This window comes from Coregonus clupeaformis, chromosome 18 (genome assembly GCF_020615455.1).
Source record: "Coregonus clupeaformis isolate EN_2021a chromosome 18, ASM2061545v1, whole genome shotgun sequence".
Taxonomy (NCBI): domain Eukaryota; kingdom Metazoa; phylum Chordata; class Actinopteri; order Salmoniformes; family Salmonidae; genus Coregonus; species Coregonus clupeaformis.
Window position 1 is genome coordinate 43,665,906 of NC_059209.1, and position 19,311 is coordinate 43,685,216.

The 19,311-nt window shown below is 42.5% G+C and overlaps 1 protein-coding gene across 1 annotated transcript in view; it reads right to left on the bottom strand.

The window, feature by feature from the left end:
* dapk1 (death-associated protein kinase 1) overlaps nucleotides 1-19,311 on the bottom strand; it is a 220,429-nt gene that overhangs the window by 14,800 nt on the left and 186,318 nt on the right. The window contains exon 23 of the mRNA XM_045226878.1: nucleotides 16,872-17,131. Within this exon, the coding sequence (XP_045082813.1) occupies nucleotides 16,872-17,131 (260 nt within the window). The remainder of the gene's footprint in view (nucleotides 1-16,871; nucleotides 17,132-19,311) is intronic.

Sequence of the window (19,311 nt, forward strand, 5' to 3'; positions counted from 1 at the left end):
GAGGGAGAGAGGAGAGAGGGGAGAGAGAGAGAGGAGGGAGAGAGGAGAGAGAGAGAGGAGGGAGAGAGGAGAGAGGGGAGAGAGAGAGAGAGAGGAGGGAGAGAGGAGAGAGGGAGAGAGAGAGAAAGGAGAGAGGAGAGAGGGGAGAGAGAGAGAGGAAGGAGAGAGGAGAGAGGAGAGAGGAAGGAGAGAGGAGAGGGGAGAGAGAGAGGAGAGAGGGGAGAGAGAGGAAGGAGAGAGGAGAGAGAGGAGAGAGGAGAGGGGAGAGAGAGAGAGGAAGGAGAGAGGAGAGAGGGGAGAGAGAGAGAGGAAGGAGAGAGGGGAGAGGAGGGAGGGGAGAGGGAGAGGAAGGAGAGAGGAGAGAGGGGAGAGAGAGAGAGGAGAGGAGAGAGGGGAGAGAGAGAGAGGAGAGGAGAGAGGGGAGAGAGAGAGAGGAGAGGAGAGAGGGGAGAGAGAGGAGGGAGAGAGGGGAGAGGAGGGAGAGAGAGAGTTCCACATTGACTGAATAGGAGACAAAACAAGCATCAAATAATATTGTGTAGTTAGCTTAGCTAGCTGGATTGTTTACCTGTTGCTTAGCAGTTGCTAGGGACTCTCCTAAAATAAGCTAGCTAGCTAACTAAACAATTGCTAGTTAACAACACAATAGAAAGACAAAAGAAGGACAGAAGACAAAGTAAAACAGTTATATAAAGACAAATAATACAAGAAACAAGGTAGGCTTCTGTTGCAACATTGTAGCCAACATCACCAGTGTTGCTATGGAAATTGTTTACCCACCAGACATCCAGATGGAAAGAAAGCTAAGAAAGGTTTCAAAGTTTTGATGATGGTTTAGAACCATCAATGGTTGTTTATAGATCTCACCTGTTGCAAAAATAGAAGAAATGTAATATTTAATACCAAAAGAGGGCACATATGGGAAAAGGTTATTTGCAACCATTTCCCTTTCTCGAAAAAGAGAGGCATCAGCCAAGGCATTTCTGAAGAAGCTGACCAGAGCAACACATATCAAACTGTCAACCTACAATAATGGAACTGTGTTGATACAAGGCAATGATTCAAGCCTCCAGGCTTTTGAGAATGTGTTTGCTACCCTAAAAGTAGAAGCTGAACTCATCTCAGAAGCTGAGGAAAAAGTAAAGGAGGGTGATGATGGAGAAAAGCCCCAACATCTCCAATGGTCTCTGTGACCCAGCAAGAAGCCCTCCGTGTCCCTCTACCTACCTCACCTGCAGCAGGCAGAGCCAAGGACATGCCTACAACACCAAGAACACCTGCTATGCAACGTTTCCACAACACCCTCTCTCTAGTCGAAGCAGAGGTATTGGGAGGAAAGATGGCGCCGGAGGGGTTGGCTGCCGTTTTATGGACTCTTAACTAACCGTGCTATTTTGTGTGTTTTTTCTCATTGTTTGTAACTTATTTTGTACAGAATGTTGCTGCTACCGTCTCTTATGACCAAAAAGAGCTTCTGGACATCAGAACAGCGATTACTCACCTTGAACTGGACAAATAATTGTTCTTTAATGAGTCGGACGAGAAGGATTTGCTCCAGACACCCGACAGGGCCCTCGTCCCCGTCATTCACAGTAGAAAAGAAAAGGAGATATCGCGGAAGGAGATCAGGGTGCTTGGTAAGGAGCCAGCGACGAGTGGCTAATCTGCCTTTGCCATCGATACTATTGGCCAATTTACAATCGCTTGATAATAAAGTGGACGAACTACAGGCATGAATATCCTACCAACGGGACATTAAAAACTGTAATATCTTATGTTTCACCGAGTCGTGGCTTAACGAAGACATGAATAACATACAGCTGGCGGGTTATACACTGTACCGGCAGGATAGAACAGCGGCCTCTGGTAAGACAAGGGGTGGCGGTCTGTGTATATTTGTAAACAACAGCTGGTGCACGATATCTAAGGAAGTCTCAAGGTTTTGCTCGCCAGAGGTAGAGTATCTCATGATAAGCTGTAGACCACACTATTTACCAAGAGAGTTTTCATCTATATTCTTCGTAGCTGTCTATTTACCACCACAAACCGATGCTGACACTAAGACCGCACTCAATGAACTGTATACGGCCATAAGCAAACAGCAAAATGCTCATCCAGAGGCAGCGCTCCTAGTGGCCGGGGACTTTAATGCAGAGAAACTTAAATCTGTTTTACCTCATTTCTACCAGCTTTTTAAATGTGCAACCAGAGGGAAAAAAACTCTAGACCACCTTTACTCCACACACAGAGACGCATACAAAGCTCTCCCTCGCCCTCCATTTGGCAAATCTGACCATAATTCTATCCTCCTGATTCTTGCTTACAAGCAAAAACTAAAGCAGGAAGCACCAGTGACTTGGTCAATAAAGAAGTGGTCAGATGACGCAGATGCTAAGCTACAGGACTGTTTTGCTAGCACAGACTGGAACATGTTCCGGGATTCTTCAGATAGCATTGAGGAGTACACCACATCAGTCACTGGCTTCATCAATAAGTGCATCGATGACGTCGTCCCCACATTGACCGTATGTACATACCCCAACCAGAAGCCATGGATTACAGGAAACATCCGCACTGAGCTAAAGGGTAGAGCTGCCGCTTTCAAGGAGCAGGACTCTAACCCGGACGCTTATAAGAAATCCCGCTATGCCCTCCGACGAATCATCAAACAGGCAAAGAGTCAATACAGGACTAAGATTGAATCGTACTACACCGGCTCCGACGCTCGTCGGATGTGGCAGGGCTTGAAAACTATTACAGACTACAAAGGGAAGCACAGCCGCGAGCTGCCCAGTGACACGAGCCTACCAGACAAGCTAAATTACTTCTATGCTTGCTTCGAGGCAAGTAACACTGAAACATGCATGAGAGCATCAGCTGTTCCAGATGACTGTGTGATCACGCTCTCCGTAGCCGATGTGAGTAAGACTTTTAAACAGGTCAACATTCACAAGGCCGCAGGGCCAGACGGATTACCTGGACGTGTACTCCGAGCATGCGCTGACGAACTGGCAAGTGTCTTCGCTGACATTTTCAGCCTCTCCCTGACAGAGTCTGTAATACCAACATGTTTCAAGCAGACCACCATAGTCCCTGTGCCCAAGAACACTAAGGTAACCTGCCTAAATGACTACCGACCCGTAGCACTCACATCTGTAGCCATGAAGTGCTTTGAAAGGCTGGTCATGGCTCACATCAACACCATTATCCCAGAAACCCTAGACCCACTCAAATTTGCATACCGCCCCAACAGATCCACATATGATGCCATCTCAATCGCACTCCACACGCATCTAATATGCAGACTACTGGGATAGACAGACCTTTTAATTCACTCTCACACACACACAAAAGAAACACACAGATACTTCCCCTACAAGGCAGATTGGAACCCAACTATTCTTTATTTTATTATAATAATAATATTTTATATTCAGTATAAAATCACCGACAGTGTCGGCCGTGTCTTTGTGAGACGCAGACTAGGTGAACGGATGATCTCCGCATGTGTGGTTCCCACTGTGAAGCATGGAGGAGGAGGTGTGATGGTGTGGGGGTGCTTTGTTGGTGACACTGTCTGTGATTTATTTCTTCCTAGGTTTCTGCCTTTCTGGGGAGTTTTTCCTAGCCACCGTGCCTCTACATCTGCATTGCTTGCTGTTTGGGGTTTTAGGCTGGGTTTCTGTATAGCACTTTGTGACATCTGCTGATGTAAAAATGGCTTTATAGATACATTGGATTGATTGATGTCTAAACAAAAGACTCCACTTCGGCCGGATTATTACATCATTACAGTTAGCCAGGTGTGTCTGGGGGTGATTACAGTTAGCCAGGTGTGTCTGGGGGTGATTACAGTTAGCCAGGTGTGTCTGGGGGTGATTACAGTTAGCCAGGTGTGTCTGGGGGTGATTACAGTTAGCCAGGTGTGTCTGGGGGTGATTACAGTTAGCCAGGTGTGTCTGGGGGTGATTACAGTTAGCCAGGTGTGTCTGGGGGGTGATTACAGTTAGCCAGGTGTGTCTGGGGGTGATTACAGTTAGCCAGGTGTGTCTGGGGGTGATTACAGTTAGCCAGGTGTGTCTGGGGGTGATTACAGTTAGCCAGGTGTGTCTAGGGGTGATTACAGTTAGCCAGGTGTGTCTGGGGGTGATTACAGTTAGCCAGGTGTGTCTGGGGGTGATTACAGTTAGCCAGGTGTGTCTGGGGGTGATTACAGTTAGCCAGGTGTGTCTAGGGGTGATTACAGTTAGCCAGGTGTGTCTGGGGGTGATTACAGTTAGCCAGGTGTGTCTAGGGGTGATTACAGTTAGCCAGGTGTGTCTGGGGGTGATTACAGTTAGCCATGTGTGTCTGGGGGTGATTACAGTTAGCCAGGTGTGTCTGGGGGTGATTACAGTTAGCCAGGTGTGTCTGGGGGTGATTACAGTTAGCCAGGTGTGTCTGGGGGTGATTACAGTTAGCCAGGTGTGTCTGGGGGTGATTACGGCCATCTACTGTACAGTGAGGGAAAAAAAGTATCTGATCCCCTGCTGATTTTGTACGTTTGCCCACCGACAAAGAAATGATCAGTCTATAATTTTAATGGTAGGTTTATTTGAACAGTGAGAGACAGAATAACAACAACAAAATCCAGAAAAACGCATATCAAAAATGTTATGATTTGATTTGCATTTTAATTAGGTAAATAAGTATTTGACCCCCCTCTCAATCAGAAAGATTTCTGGCTCCCAGGTGTCTTTTATACAGGTAATGAGCTGATATTAGGAGCACACTCTTAAAGGGAGTGCTCCTAATCTCAGTTTGTTACCTGTATAAAAGACACCTGTCCACAGAAGCAATCAATCAGATTCCAAACTCTCCACCATGGCCAAGACCAAAGAGCTCTCCAAGGATGTCAGGGACAAGATTGTAGACCTACACAAGGCTGGAATGGGCTACAAGACCATTGCCAAGCATCTTGGTGAGAAGGTGACAACAGTTGGTGCGATTATTCGCAAATGGAAGAAACACAAAATAACTGTCAATCTCCCTCGGCCTGGGGCTCCATGCAAGATCTCACCTCGTGGAGTTACAATGATCATGAGAACGGTGAGGAATCAGCCCAGAACTACACGGGAGGATCTTGTCAATGATCTCCAGGCAGCTGGGACCATAGTCACCAATAAAACAATTGGTAACACACTACGCCGTGAAGGACTGAAATCCTACAGTGCCCACAAGGTTCCCCTGCTCAAGAAAGCACATATACAGGCCCGTCTGAAGTTTGCCAATGAACATCTGAAAGATTCAGAGGAGAACTGGGTGAAAGTGTTGTGGTCAGATGATGCCAAAGAGCTCCATTTTGGTCTCAACTCAACTCGCCGTGTTTGGAGGAGGAGGAATGCTGCCTATGACCCCAAGAACACCATCCCCACCCACCGTCAAACATGGAGGTGGAAACATTATGCTTTGGGGGTGTTTTTCTGCTAAGGGGACAGGACAACTTCACCGCATCAAAGGGACGATGGACGGGGCCATGTACCATCAAATCTTGGGTGAGAACCTCCTTCCCTCAGCCAGGGCATTGAAAATGGGTCGTGGATGGGTATTCCAGCATGACAATGACCCAAAACACACGGCCAAGACAACAAAGGAGTGGCTCAAGAAGAAGCACATTAAGGTCCTGGAGTGGCCTAGCTAGTCTCCAGACCTTAATCCCATAGAAAATCTGTGGAGGGAGCTGAAGGTTTGAGTTGCCAAACGTCAGCCTCGAAACATTAATGACTTGGAGAAGATCTGCGAAGAGGAGTGGGACAAAATCCCTCCTGAGATGTGTGCAAACCTGGTGGCCAACTACAAGAAACATCTGACCTCTGTGATTGCCAACAAGGGTTTTGCCACCAAGTACTAAGTCATGTTTTGCAGAGGGGTCAAATACTTATTTCCCTCATTAAAATGCAAATAAATGTATAACATTTTTGACATGCGTTTTTCTGGATTTTTTTGTTGTTATTCTGTCTCTCACTGTTCAAATAAACCTACCATTAAAATTATAGACTGATCATGTCTTTGTCAGTGGGCAAACGTACAAAATCAGCAGGGGATCAAATACTTTTTTCCCTAACTGTATTTCATAAAAATGTGTACATGTCTAGACAATAGTAACCCATCCACGCTAGATGTGGGTGTTATAGCATTTCCTTTTGTGGTAAGCGTTATCTAATAATGATAAAATATTTATAAAATATTTTTATCTGGACACTTTCTGTTTTTGATATTGCTACTATGCAAGTAACCACTTCACTGTACTGTTTACACCTTCTGTATCCTGTGTATGTGACAAATAAACTTAGATTTTAGCTTGTGTTTAGCACATGGCCTCACATGTGAATCCTTAAAGAGATGGGTGGGGCTAAGGCTTAAGAGGGTGTGAACGATGCTGAATGGGTGTAGACAAAGAAGAGCTCTCCAGTAGGTACCAAAACATTCAAGGGACATTTTCTCAAAAGTGGAGTTACAAGTTTATCAACTTTCAAACCAGAATTACTTTCCCATTGTTCCTCAACTGTAGTGTATGATTTACCATTTTCTAGCTCTGAGTCTCTACTTTTATCCAATGTAAAAAACACAATTTCAAATTTTGCTACATAAGACCGAATCGAGGCGGTCGGTCACATTCTGGTTATAGAAATTCCAGAATTTCTTTTAAAAAATCAAGGGACAGGACATCATAATCCTTCTGGAAACATGGTATTGTGGAGACATTGATACTCAGTGTCCCTCAGGCTATAGAGAACGTTTACTACCATTAATTAAATGCACAGAATGAAATGAAAAAAGATACTAACCACATTTGGCTAATATTTAACAAAGTTACAATCTATTGTGACAATGATGTATACATATGTGCAGCTTATGCTTCTCCTTCAGATTCATCATATTATTAAGATCAGTTTTTTAACAATCTCCATACAGAAATCATTCAATTTCAGGCAGAGGGTAAAGCGCTTCTTTGTGGAGAATTCATTGCGAGAACAGGTTCTGAGCCTGACTACACTGATGCGGGAGGTAACCATCACATATTTGGACACCCCTCCTTGTACAGTAGCCCTATTATAAATAATATAAACAGTCCTGATAAATACTGAACATAAACGGGAAGGAGTTAGGAGTTAGTGCATCTCTGTCGAGCATTAGGCCTGTACATGGAGCCCTTCTCCATTAGTGCATTCACTTTCAGACCACAGACACCATTGTCAGATCACAGTCAGATCAACGTGTTTCTGAAGAAATTAACCAGCAATATTCATGAAAAAAAAACATCCCAATAAACTCTACAACATGAATCAATCGTACAGATGGGCTCCAAACAGTGCAGAGAAATTCATTGAAACATTAAACTCAAATGAAATGATGAACTATACACAGGTCTTCAATAACTCACAATACCAAAACAATAAAGGTGTCAATTCAGAAAATCTGGGAAAACTAAAGAAATGCAACATCAGAAAACAAAAAAGAAAATGTTTCTGAAAAATGGTTTGATAAAGAGTGTAAAACAATTAGAAAACACCTAAGACAAATGTCAAATGAAAAACATAAGCAGCAAAACAACCCAGAGCTACGCTATGAATACTTTGAAACACTGAAACAGTAGAAACATACACTGAAACGTAAGAAATTGAATTATACCAATAAGACACTTGATGAAATTAAAAACGCAATTTACCAAAAATCTGGGACATGTAGAACAATTTAAGAATGACAAAGCCACAAGAATTAGCCATACAAGATGGAGGAATTTGTAAAACTTATTTTGATAATCTATACAAAAATATCCCACAAAAAGACTTACCACATAAACAATTAGAAATTCAAGAACATTTTAACATCCTTGAATCAGTCATTAAAAACAACCAAAATCCATTAGATCACCAAATAACCTAACAGGAACTACATGAAAAGCTCAAATCTATAAAACCAAAGAAGGCTTGTGGTCTAAATAACATCAGAAATGAAATGCTGAAAAACAGCACACCTGAGTTGCAAAATGATGTGCTTAAATTGTTAATTGTATGACTTCATAAAATGTATGTACACAGAAAACAAGTGTACAATAAATATAAAAAACCAAAGAACACAATTATTTTCACCGTGGTGTGAGACAAGGCTGCAGTTTGAGTCCAAACCTTTTCAACATTTACAGTATTGATATTACGTCTTTTATACTGGATTTGTTAATGTTTGATATTGTGAGCTGCAGGACATTCCATGTATTTATTTCTGTCTCTGATGGGTGCCAGAAGGTATGCGTGCCAAGATAGCTGGGGGGCCACTGGTGCTAATCTTAGAAGGAGTATGTGATGGAATTTCCTGACTAGGGTGCAACACGATCCCATATACTATTGTGGTGAGGAGTGACACTCAATAATGGTTGGCAACTGTTGGATAGAATTAGCTTGCAAAGCAGTATATAAACTGAGATATTTTGTATGCCTTTCATTCAGATAATATATGGCAGTGAATGCACTCACAGAAAAAGCCTACAGAACATTGTATGCAATAAAAATGAAATTATTCAAAATCAACATCCCAATTAGAAGTTGGACCAAAATCTTTGACAGTGTAATCCTACCAATGGCTCTTTACGGAAGTGAGGTTTGGGTGCCACTCAAACTGGACTTTAAAATGTGGGACAAACATCCAATTGAAGCCCTACATGTAGAATTATGTCGGAAAGTTTTACAAGTCCAAAGAAATACACCAAATAATGCATGTAGGGCAGAATTAGGCCTCTTTCCATTGGTAATGAAAATACAAAAAACATCATTTGCTACACCTAAATTCAAGTCCAAATTCAAGTCTCCAATTTTAAGCACTTCAAACCCAAGAGCTGAGCCCAGATACGAGCCCTCTCAGTCAGCTGGTGTTGGACCTAACCAACCAAGCTGACACCAGCACTGCTTCAAAATAAATAATTAAAATAAACAAAATCATGAACCAATCAAAGGACTCCTATTTACTACATTGGAAAAACGAAACAAAATCCCAAGGCAGACTAAATTGCTATCTGGCCCTAAACAGAGAATATGAATTGGCTGATTATCTCTACTCTGTCAGAGATACGAAGTAGAGACAGATCCTTACCAAGTACAGGCTGAGTGACCACCAGTTGGCAATAGAAACCGGCAGACATAAAATTACATGGCTACCCAAAGAGGAGCGTCTATGTGGTCACCGCACGACAGGGGAGACAGAGATGCACTTTTTCCTTTACTGTGAGAAATATTCCTCACCAAGAGATTAATTATTCACAGAAGTTATTACATTTATTCCAAATTTGATCTTATTAAACCCAGAGGGAATAAAAATAATACTCATGGGTGAAGGAGCAACAGCTCCTCTTGCAGCCAAATACAGTGCCTTGCAAAAGTATTCATCCCCCTTGGCGTTTTTCCTATTTTGTTGCATTACACCTTGTAATTTAAATGGATTTTTATTTGGATTTCATGTAATGGACATACACAAAATAGTCCAAATTGGTGAAGTGAAATGAAAAAAAAAAACTTGGAAAATGGAAAGAATATGGCACCACAACAAACCTGCCAAGAGAGGGCTGCCCACCAAAACTCACGGACCAGGCAAGGAGGGCATTAATCAGAGAGGCAACAAAGAGACCAAAGATAACCCTGAAGGAGCTACAAAGCTCCACAGCGGAGATTGGAGTTTCTGTCCATAGAACCACTTTAAGCCATACACTCCACAGAGCTGGGTTTTACGGAAGAGTGGCCAGAAAAAAGCCATTGCTTAAAGAAATAAATAAGCAAACACGTGTGGGAGACTCCCCAAACATATGGAAGAAGGTACTCTGGTCAGATGAGACTAAAATTGAGCTTTTTGGCCATCAAGGAAAACGCTATGTCTGGTGCAAACCCAACACCTCTCATCACCCCGAGACCACCATCCCCACAGTGAAGCATGGTGGGGGCAGCATCATGCTGTGGAGATGTTTTTCATCGACAGGGACTGGGAAACTGGTCAGAATTGAAGGAATGATGGATGGCGCTAAACACTGTGAAATTCTTGAGGGAAACCTGTTTCAGTCTTCCAGAGATTTGAGACTGGGACGGAGGTTCACCTTCCAGCAGGACAATGACCCTAAGCATACTGCTAAAGCAACACTTGAGTGGTTTAAGGGGAAACATGTAAATGTCTTGGAATGGCCTAGTCAATGCCCAGACCTCAATACAATTGAGAATCTGTGGTATGACGTAAAGATTGCTGTACACCAGCGGAACACATCCAACTTGAAGGAGCTGGAGCAGTTTTGCCTTGAAGAATGGGCAAAAATCCCAGTGGCTAGATGTGCCAAGCTAATAGAGACATACCCCAAGAGACTTGCAGCTGTAATTGCTGAAAAAGGTGGCTCTACAAAGTATTGACTTTGAGGGGGTGAATAGTTATGCACGCTCAAGTTTTCTGATTTTTTGTCTTATTTCTTGTTTGTTTCACAATAAAAAATATTTTTCATCTTCAAAGTGGTAGGCATGTTGTGTAAATCAAATGATACAAACCCCCCAACAAATCCATTTTAATTCCAGGTTGTAAGGCAACAAAATAGGAAAAATGCCAAGGGGGGTGAATACTTTCACAAGCCACTGTATTATGGTCTTGCCTACGCCTAGCGTACAGTTTTTAAAATTATATGAGAAAGAAATATTCAATTTGATTTGGAACGGCAAGCCAGACAAAATTAAATGGGCCCATTATATAATAATATGAATTCGGAGGACAGAAATTATTAAATATTAAAGCATTAGACCGATCACTACATTTAAAATCACTTCAATTTAATCCTCCAGAAACGACAGAACAAATAATGCAAAAAATATTGTGGTTAAACTCAAATATACAGTACTAATTGATTAAAAAAACACTAAAATAAATGTTTAAAAAAGGTATAATCTTCGTAAATGATAAACAAAAAATTATCATGGGCGATGGAGCCTGCCATAGCCTGAGGGACACTGAATAATAACATCTGCATAGTAACCAGTAACTTACTTATTATTGGTATTATTGTTACTACTATTATTATTATTATTATTGTGATTATTATTCTAAATAGTCGTGGTACGGTAGTAGGGGTGATGGTAATGATAGCAGTTTAATGATGGTGGTGGTAGTAGTAGTAGTAATGATGATGGTAGTAGGGGTGATGGTAATGATAGCAGTTTAATGATGGTGGTGGTAGTAGTAGTAGTAATGATGATGGTAGTAGGGGTGATGGTAATGATAGCAGTTTAATGATGGTGGTAGTAGTAGTAGTAGTAATGATGATGGTAGTAGGGGTGATGGTAATGATAGCAGTTTAATGATGGTGGTGGTGGTAGTAGTAGTAATGATGATGGTAGTAGGGGTGATGGTAATGATAGCAGTTTAATGATGGTGGTGGTAGTAGTAGTAGTAGTAATGATGATGGTAGTAGGGGTGATGGTAATGATAGCAGTTTAATGATGGTGGTGGTAGTAGTAGTAGTAATGATGATGGTAGTAGGGGTGATGGTAATGATAGCAGTTTAATGGTGGTAGTAGTAGTAGTAATGATGATGGTAGTAGGGGTGATGGTAATGATAGCAGTTTAATGATGGTGGTGGTAGTAGTAGTAGTAATGGTGATGGTAGTAGGGGTGATGGTAATGATAGCAGTTTAATGATGGTAGTAGTAGTAGTAATGATGATGGTAGTAGGGGTGATGGTAATGATAGCAGTTTAATGATGGTGGTGGTAGTAGTAGTAGTAATGATGATGGTAGTAGGGGTGATGGTAATGATAGCAGTTTAATGATGGTAGTAGTAGTAGTAATGATGATGGTAGTAGGGGTGATGGTAATGATAGCAGTTTAATGATGGTGGTGGTAGTAGTAGTAGTAATGATGATGGTAGTAGGGGTGATGGTAATGATATCAGTTTAATGATGGTGGTGGTGGTAGTAGTAGTAGTAGTAATGATGATGGTAGTAGGGGTGATGGTAATGATAGCAGTTTAATGATGGTGGTGGTAGTAGTAGTAGTAATGATGATGGTAGTAGGGGTGATGGTAATGATAGCAGTTTAATGATGGTGGTGGTAGTAGTAGTAGTAATGATGATGGTAGTAGGGGTGATGGTAATGATAGCAGTTTAATGATGGTGGTGGTAGTAGTAGTAGTAATGATGATGGTAGTAGGGGTGATGGTAATGATAGCAGTTTAATGATGGTGGTGGTAGTAGTAGTAGTAATGATGATGGTAGTAGGGGTGATGGTAATGATAGCAGTTTAATGATGGTGGTGGTAGTAGTAGTAGTAATGATGATGGTAGTAGGGGTGATGGTAATGATATCAGTGTAGTGATGGTGGTGGTAGTAGTAGTAGTAATGATGATGGTAGTAGGGGTGATGGTAATGATAGCAGTTTAATGATGGTGGTGGTAGTAGTAGTAGTAATGATGATGGTAGTAGGGGTGATGGTAATGATAGCAGTTTAATGATGGTGGTGGTAGTAGTAGTAGTAATGATGATGGTAGTAGGGGTGATGGTAATGATAGCAGTTTAATGATGGTAGTAGTAGTAGTAGTAATGATGATGGTAGTAGGGGTGATGGTAATGATAGCAGTTTAATGATGGTGGTGGTAGTAGTAGTAGTAATGATGATGGTAGTAGGGGTGATGGTAATGATAGCAGTTTAATGATGGTGGTGGTAGTAGTAGTAATGATGATGGTAGTAGGGGTGATGGTAATGATAGCAGTTTAATGGTGGTGGTAGTAGTAGTAGTAGTAATGATGATGGTAGTAGGGGTGATGGTAATGATAGCAGTTTAATGATGGTGGTAGTAGTAGTAGTAGTAATGATGATGGTAGTAGGGGTGATGGTAATGATAGCAGTTTAATGGTGGTGGTAGTAGTAGTAGTAGTAATGATGATGGTAGTAGGGGTGATGGTAATGATAGCAGTTTAATGATGGTGGTAGTAGTAGTAGTAATGATGATGGTAGTAGGGGTGATGGTAATGATAGCAGTTTAATGATGGTGGTAGTAGTGGTAATGATGATGGTAGTAGGGGTGATGGTAATGATATCAGTTTAATGATGGTGGTGGTAGTAGTGGTAGTAATGATGATGGTAGTAGGGGTGATGGTAATGATATCAGTTTAATGATGGTGGTGGTAGTAGTAGTAGTAATGATGATGGTAGTAGGGGTGATGGTAATGATATCAGTTTAATGATGGTGGTAGTAGTAGTAGTAGTAATGATGATGGTAGTAGGGGTGATGGTAATGATATCAGTTTAATGATGGTAGTAGTAGTAGTAATGATGATGGTAGTAGGGGTGATGGTAATGATAGCAGTTTAATGATGGTGGTGGTAGTAGTAGTAATGATGATGGTAGTAGGGGTGATGGTAATGATGGCAGTTTAATGATGGTGGTGGTAGTAGTAGTAATGATGATGGTAGTAGGGGTGATGGTAATGATAGTAGTTTAATGATGGTGGTAGTAGTAGTAGTAGTAATGATGATGGTAGTAGGGGTGATGGTATTGATAGCAGTTTAGTGATGGTGGAGGTAGTAGTAGTAGTAATGATGATGGTAGTAGGGGTGATGGTAATGATAGCAGTTTAATGATGGTGGTGGTAGTAGTAGTAGTAATGATGATGGTAGTAGGGGTGATGGTATTGATAGCAGTTTAATGGTGGTGGTGGTAGTAGTAGTAGTAATGATGATGGTAGTACGGGTGATGGTAATGATAGCAGTTTAATGATGGTGGTGGTAGTAGTAGTAGTAATGATGATGGTAGTACGGGTGATGGTAATGATAGCAGTTTAATGATGGTGGTGGTAGTAGTAGTAGTAATGATGATGGTAGTAGGGGTGATGGTAATGATGGCAGTTTAATGATGGTGGTGGTAGTAGTAATGATGATGGTAGTAGGGGTGATGGTAATGATAGCAGTTTAGTGATGGTGGAGGTAGTAGTAGTAGTAATGATGATAGTAGTAGGGGTGATGGTAATGATAGCAGTTTAATGGTGGTGGTGGTAGTAGTAGTAGTAATGATGATGGTAGTACGGGTGATGGTAATGATAGCAGTTTAATGATGGTGGTGGTAGTAGTAGTAGTAATGATGATGGTAGTAGGGGTGATGGTAATGATGGCAGTTTAATGATGGTGGTGGTAGTAGTAATGATGATGGTAGTAGGGGTGATGGTAATGATAGCAGTTTAGTGATGGTGGAGGTAGTAGTAGTAGTAATGATGATGGTAGTAGGGGTGATGGTAATGATAGCAGTTTAATGATGGTGGTGGTAGTAGTAGTAGTAATGATGATGGTAGTAGGGGTGATGGTAATGATGGCAGTTTAATGATGGTGGTGGTAGTAGTAGTAGTAATGATGATGGTAGTAGGGGTGATGGTAATGATAGCAGTTTAGTGATGGTGGAGGTAGTAGTAGTAGTAATGATGATGGTAGTAGGGGTGATGGTAATGATAGCAGTTTAATGATGGTGGTGGTAGTAGTAGTAGTAATGATGATGGTAGTAGGGGTGATGGTAATGATAGCAGTTTAATGATGGTGGTGGTGGTAGTAATGATGATGGTAGTAGGGGTGATGGTAATGATAGCAGTTTAATGATGGTGGTAGTAGTAGTAGTAGTAATGATGATGGTAGTAGGGGTGATGGTAATGATAGCAGTTTAATGGTGGTGGTGGTAGTAGTAGTAATGATGATGGTAGTAGGGGTGATGGTAATGATAGCAGTTTAATGATGGTGGTGGTAGTAGTAGTAGTAATGATGATGGTAGTAGGGGTGATGGTAATGATAGCAGTTTAATGATGGTGGTGGTAGTAGTAGTAGTAATGATGATGGTAGTAGGGGTGATGGTAATGATAGCAGTTTAATGATGGTGGTAGTAGTAGTAGTAGTAATGATGATGGTAGTAGGGGTGATGGTAATGATAGCAGTTTAATGGTGGTGGTAGTAGTAGTAGTAGTAATGATGATGGTAGTAGGGGTGATGGTAATGATAGCAGTTTAATGATGGTGGTAGTAGTAGTAGTAGTAATGATGATGGTAGTAGGGGTGATGGTAATGATAGCAGTTTAATGATGGTGGTGGTAGTAGTAGTAGTAATGATGATGGTAGTAGGGGTGATGGTAATGATAGCAGTTTAATGATGGTGGTAGTAGTAGTAGTAGTAATGATGATGGTAGTAGGGGTGATGGTAATGATAGCAGTTTAATGATGGTGGTGGTAGTAGTGGTAGTAATGATGATGATAGTTGTAGTACTGATGTAATGTGAGGATGACAGTTAGTTATTAGTTAGTTAGAGTTTCATTTTCCATGTTTAGTCTTTTCTATTTATTATATTTCTACTATTGACTGTTAACATGTTATTGTTGTTATTTGTATTTACTTTGTATTTATTTGTATAATTATTTACTACCATTTTATATTATTATTCTTCATTATTTTATTACAATGTATATTGTATACGTTGTTGCTTTGGCAATATTGATACAATGTTTTACACACACACACACACACACACACACACACACACACACACACACAGTGGAGAGAGAGAGAATCGTGAGTTAGATGAAGAGAGACAGAGAGGGAATGAGCAGGATGGGTGGAGAGACCATGTTATTGGGTGTGAGAGAGTATGAACTAACAGAGACCATGTTATTGGGTGTGAGAGAGTATGAACTAACAGAGACCATGTTATTGGGTGTGAGAGAGTATGAACTAACAGAGACCATGTTATTGGGTGTGAGAGAGTATGAACTAACAGAGACCATGTTATTGGGTGTGAGAGAGTATGAACTAACAGAGACCATGTTATTGGGTGTGAGAGAGTATGAACTAACAGAGACCATGTTATTGGGTGTGAGAGAGTATGAACTAACAGAGACCATGTTATTGGGTGTGAGAGAGTATGAACTAACAGAGACCATGTTATTGGGTGTGAGAACTAACAGAGACCATGTTATTGGGTGTGAGAGTGTATGAACTAACAGAGACCATGTTATTGGGTGTGAGAGAGTATGAACTAACAGAGACCATGTTATTGGGTGTGAGAACTAATAGAGACCATGTTATTGGGTGTGAGAGAGTATGAACTAACAGAGACCATGTTATTGGGTGTGAGAGAGTATGAACTAACAGAGACCATGTTATTGGGTGTGAGAGAGTATGAACTAACAGAGACCATGTTATTGGGTGTGAGAGAGTATGAACTAACAGAGACCATGTTATTGGGTGTGAGAGAGTATGAACTAACAGAGACCATGTTATTGGGTGTGAGAGAGTATGAACTAACAGAGACCATGTTATTGGGTGTGAGAGAGTATGAACTAACAGAGACCATGTTATTGGGTGTGAGAGAGTATGAACTAACAGAGACCATGTTATTGGGTGTGAGAGAGTATGAACTAACAGAGACCATGTTATTGGGTGTGAGAGAGTATGAACTAACAGAGACCATGTTATTGGGTGTGAGAGAGTATGAACTAACAGAGACCATGTTATTGGGTGTGAGAGAGTATGAACTAACAGAGACCATGTTATTGGGTGTGAGAGAGTATGAACTAACAGAGACCATGTTATTGGGTGTGAGAGAGTATGAACTAACAGAGACCATGTTATTGGGTGTGAGAGAGTATGAACTAACAGAGACCATGTTATTGGGTGTGAGAGAGTATGAACTAACAGAGACCATGTTATTGGGTGTGAGAGAGTATGAACTAACAGAGACCATGTTATTGGGTGTGAGAGAGTATGAACTAACAGAGACCATGTTATTGGGTGTGAGAGAGTATGAACTAACAGAGACCATGTTATTGGGTGTGAGAGTGTATGAACTTACGGAGACCATGTTATTTCGTAGCTCCAGCAGGTGGTTCCGGAGCAGTTTGACATCTTTCGAGGTGGAGGCTCCAGCGTCCATCACAAACAGCCTCTCTGAGATCTGCAGGTCGTTGCCAAACCTGTTCCGGAGCTCCTTGAGTAGAGGCCTCTCCTTGTCGTATTCAAACTCCCCTCCAGCCCCCCGAGGCAGGCTAGCCACGTCAGCATGAGTCCCCACGAGGACCACCATCAGCGGGCTATGGATGCGACCTCCAAACGCTGGGGACGGACAGACACACCGTGTTACTGGTCAGCTCAACATTCCACTACAGCTAGATCTACTCCTAGCCCCCTACATTACTAGCTAAACTCCTACACCTGCATTCATATTTCTAACAAACTCATTCAAATCATGTTCTACTGTATGGATGCAGTCTCTACTCTACTAACGGCAACACTGAACTGTCTGTCATGTGATGTTAAGACAGGCTGGAACCATGACAACATAGGAGAGAGGAGATGAGGACGAAGCGAGAGGTCAAGGGTTAGAGAGGAGGAGGGAAATATGACAAGACAAAGTAGACAGATACAGGATGATTATTTTCTACTTAAGGGTATTCCTTAGGACTTGATGAATGACTTAGTGGAGTCTGTCCTGAGCTGTGTGACTGGCTCTCAGATGTTACCCTGAGAGACTTTAACATGTTGAACCAGTATGTGGTCTGGCTGAGGGTCAGGGTCAGGAGAAGAAGGGTCAGGGTCAGGAGAAGAAGGGTCAGGGTCAGGAGAAGGGTCAGGGTCAGGAGAAGAAGGGTCAGGGTCAGGAGAAGAAGGGTCAGGGTCAGGAGAAGAAGGGTCAGGGTCAGGAGAAGGGTCAGGGTCAGGGTCAGGAGAAGGGTCAGGGTCAGGAGAAGAAGGGTCAGGGTCAGGAGAAGGGTCAGGGTCAGGAGAAGAAGGGTCAGGGTCAGGAGAAGAAGGGTCAGGGTCAGGAGAAGAAGGGTCAGGGTCAGGAGAAGAAGGGTCAGGGTCAGGAGAAGGGTCAGGGTCAGGAGAAGAAGGGTCAGGGTCAGGAGAAGGGTCAGGGTCAGGAGAAGAAGGGTCAGGGTCAGGAGAAGAAGGGTCAGGGTCAGGAGAAGGGTCAGGAGAAGGGTCAGGGTCAGGAGAAGAAGGGTCAGGGTCAGGGGAAGAAGGGTCAGGAGAAGGGTCAGGGTCAGGAGAAGAAGGGTCAGGGTCAGGGGAAGAAGGGTCAGGAGAAGGGTCAGAGTCAGGAGAAGAAGGGTCAGGGTCAGGGGAAGGGTCAGGGTCAGGAGAAGAAGGGTCAGGGTCAGGAGAAGAAGGGTCAGGGTCAGGAGAAGAAGGGTCAGGGTCAGGGGAAGAAGGGTCAGAGTCAGGAGAAGAAGGGTCAGGGTCAGGAGAAGAAGGGTCAGCTAGTGGTTGTATTAATTTGGGATCTATCGCATCCCACAACTGTCCCAGACTATGTTTGGAATATTTATTTATTGCACAGAATAGGTCAACTGTTGTACTATGGGGGATAGTAGATTGACATAGGCTAGTGCTTTTGCTGTTCGTTAGGTCTACTCATCTTGTTGGCTGACGAAAAGTAAATGTGGACAGTTCTTCCAATATCTTCAATATGCACCTCGGAATTGGATAAGGACGCGCGCAGTTTCATCCTTGATGTGTCTGCCTTCACTTGTAGCCTGTGAGAAAGACCCGATCAAGTGATGGAGAACCATGTGAGTGAGAGGTGCTTCGGAGCAGGCAGCACTCCGGGAGAAGGGCACAACGCAGCACTCCGGGAGAAGCGCACAACGGCCACTGGCCGCAAAATAATATAATATGCCATTTAGCAGACGCTTTTATCCAAAGCGACTTACAGTCATGCGTGCATACATTTTTTTTTTGTGTATGGGTGGTCCCGGGGATCGAACCCACTACCTTGGCATTACAAGCGCCGTGCTCTACCAGCTGAGCTACAGAGGACCAAAAGGCATGGATTTATTTTGGGTGCATTATGGCCACACAAAGGTAATGCCGCTGGGAAATTAGAGGCAGTAGCAAGTTCTTGTCAAATTGTTAATGAGAGACTGATGAAGTGTATAGCCTGAAAAAACAAAAACAAAGCAGAGCTCATGCCTTTCAAGCGACTTTTTTCAAATCATCATTAGTCGCATCATGCAGCCTTACAGGCTGACCAGACCAACGATCTGACCAGACCAACGATCCGACCAGACCAACGATCCGACCAGACCAACGATCTGACCAGACCAACGATCTGACCAGACCAACGATCCGACCAGACCAACGATCCGACCAGACCAACGATCCGACCAGACCAACGATCTGACCAGACCAACGCGTTGTTAAATAAATGAACACATACATGTTAGTCTACTGTATGGATGCATCATTGCGCCCACACTGCTCGCGAGCGTCTGCGTAGCCAGGCGCTAAAA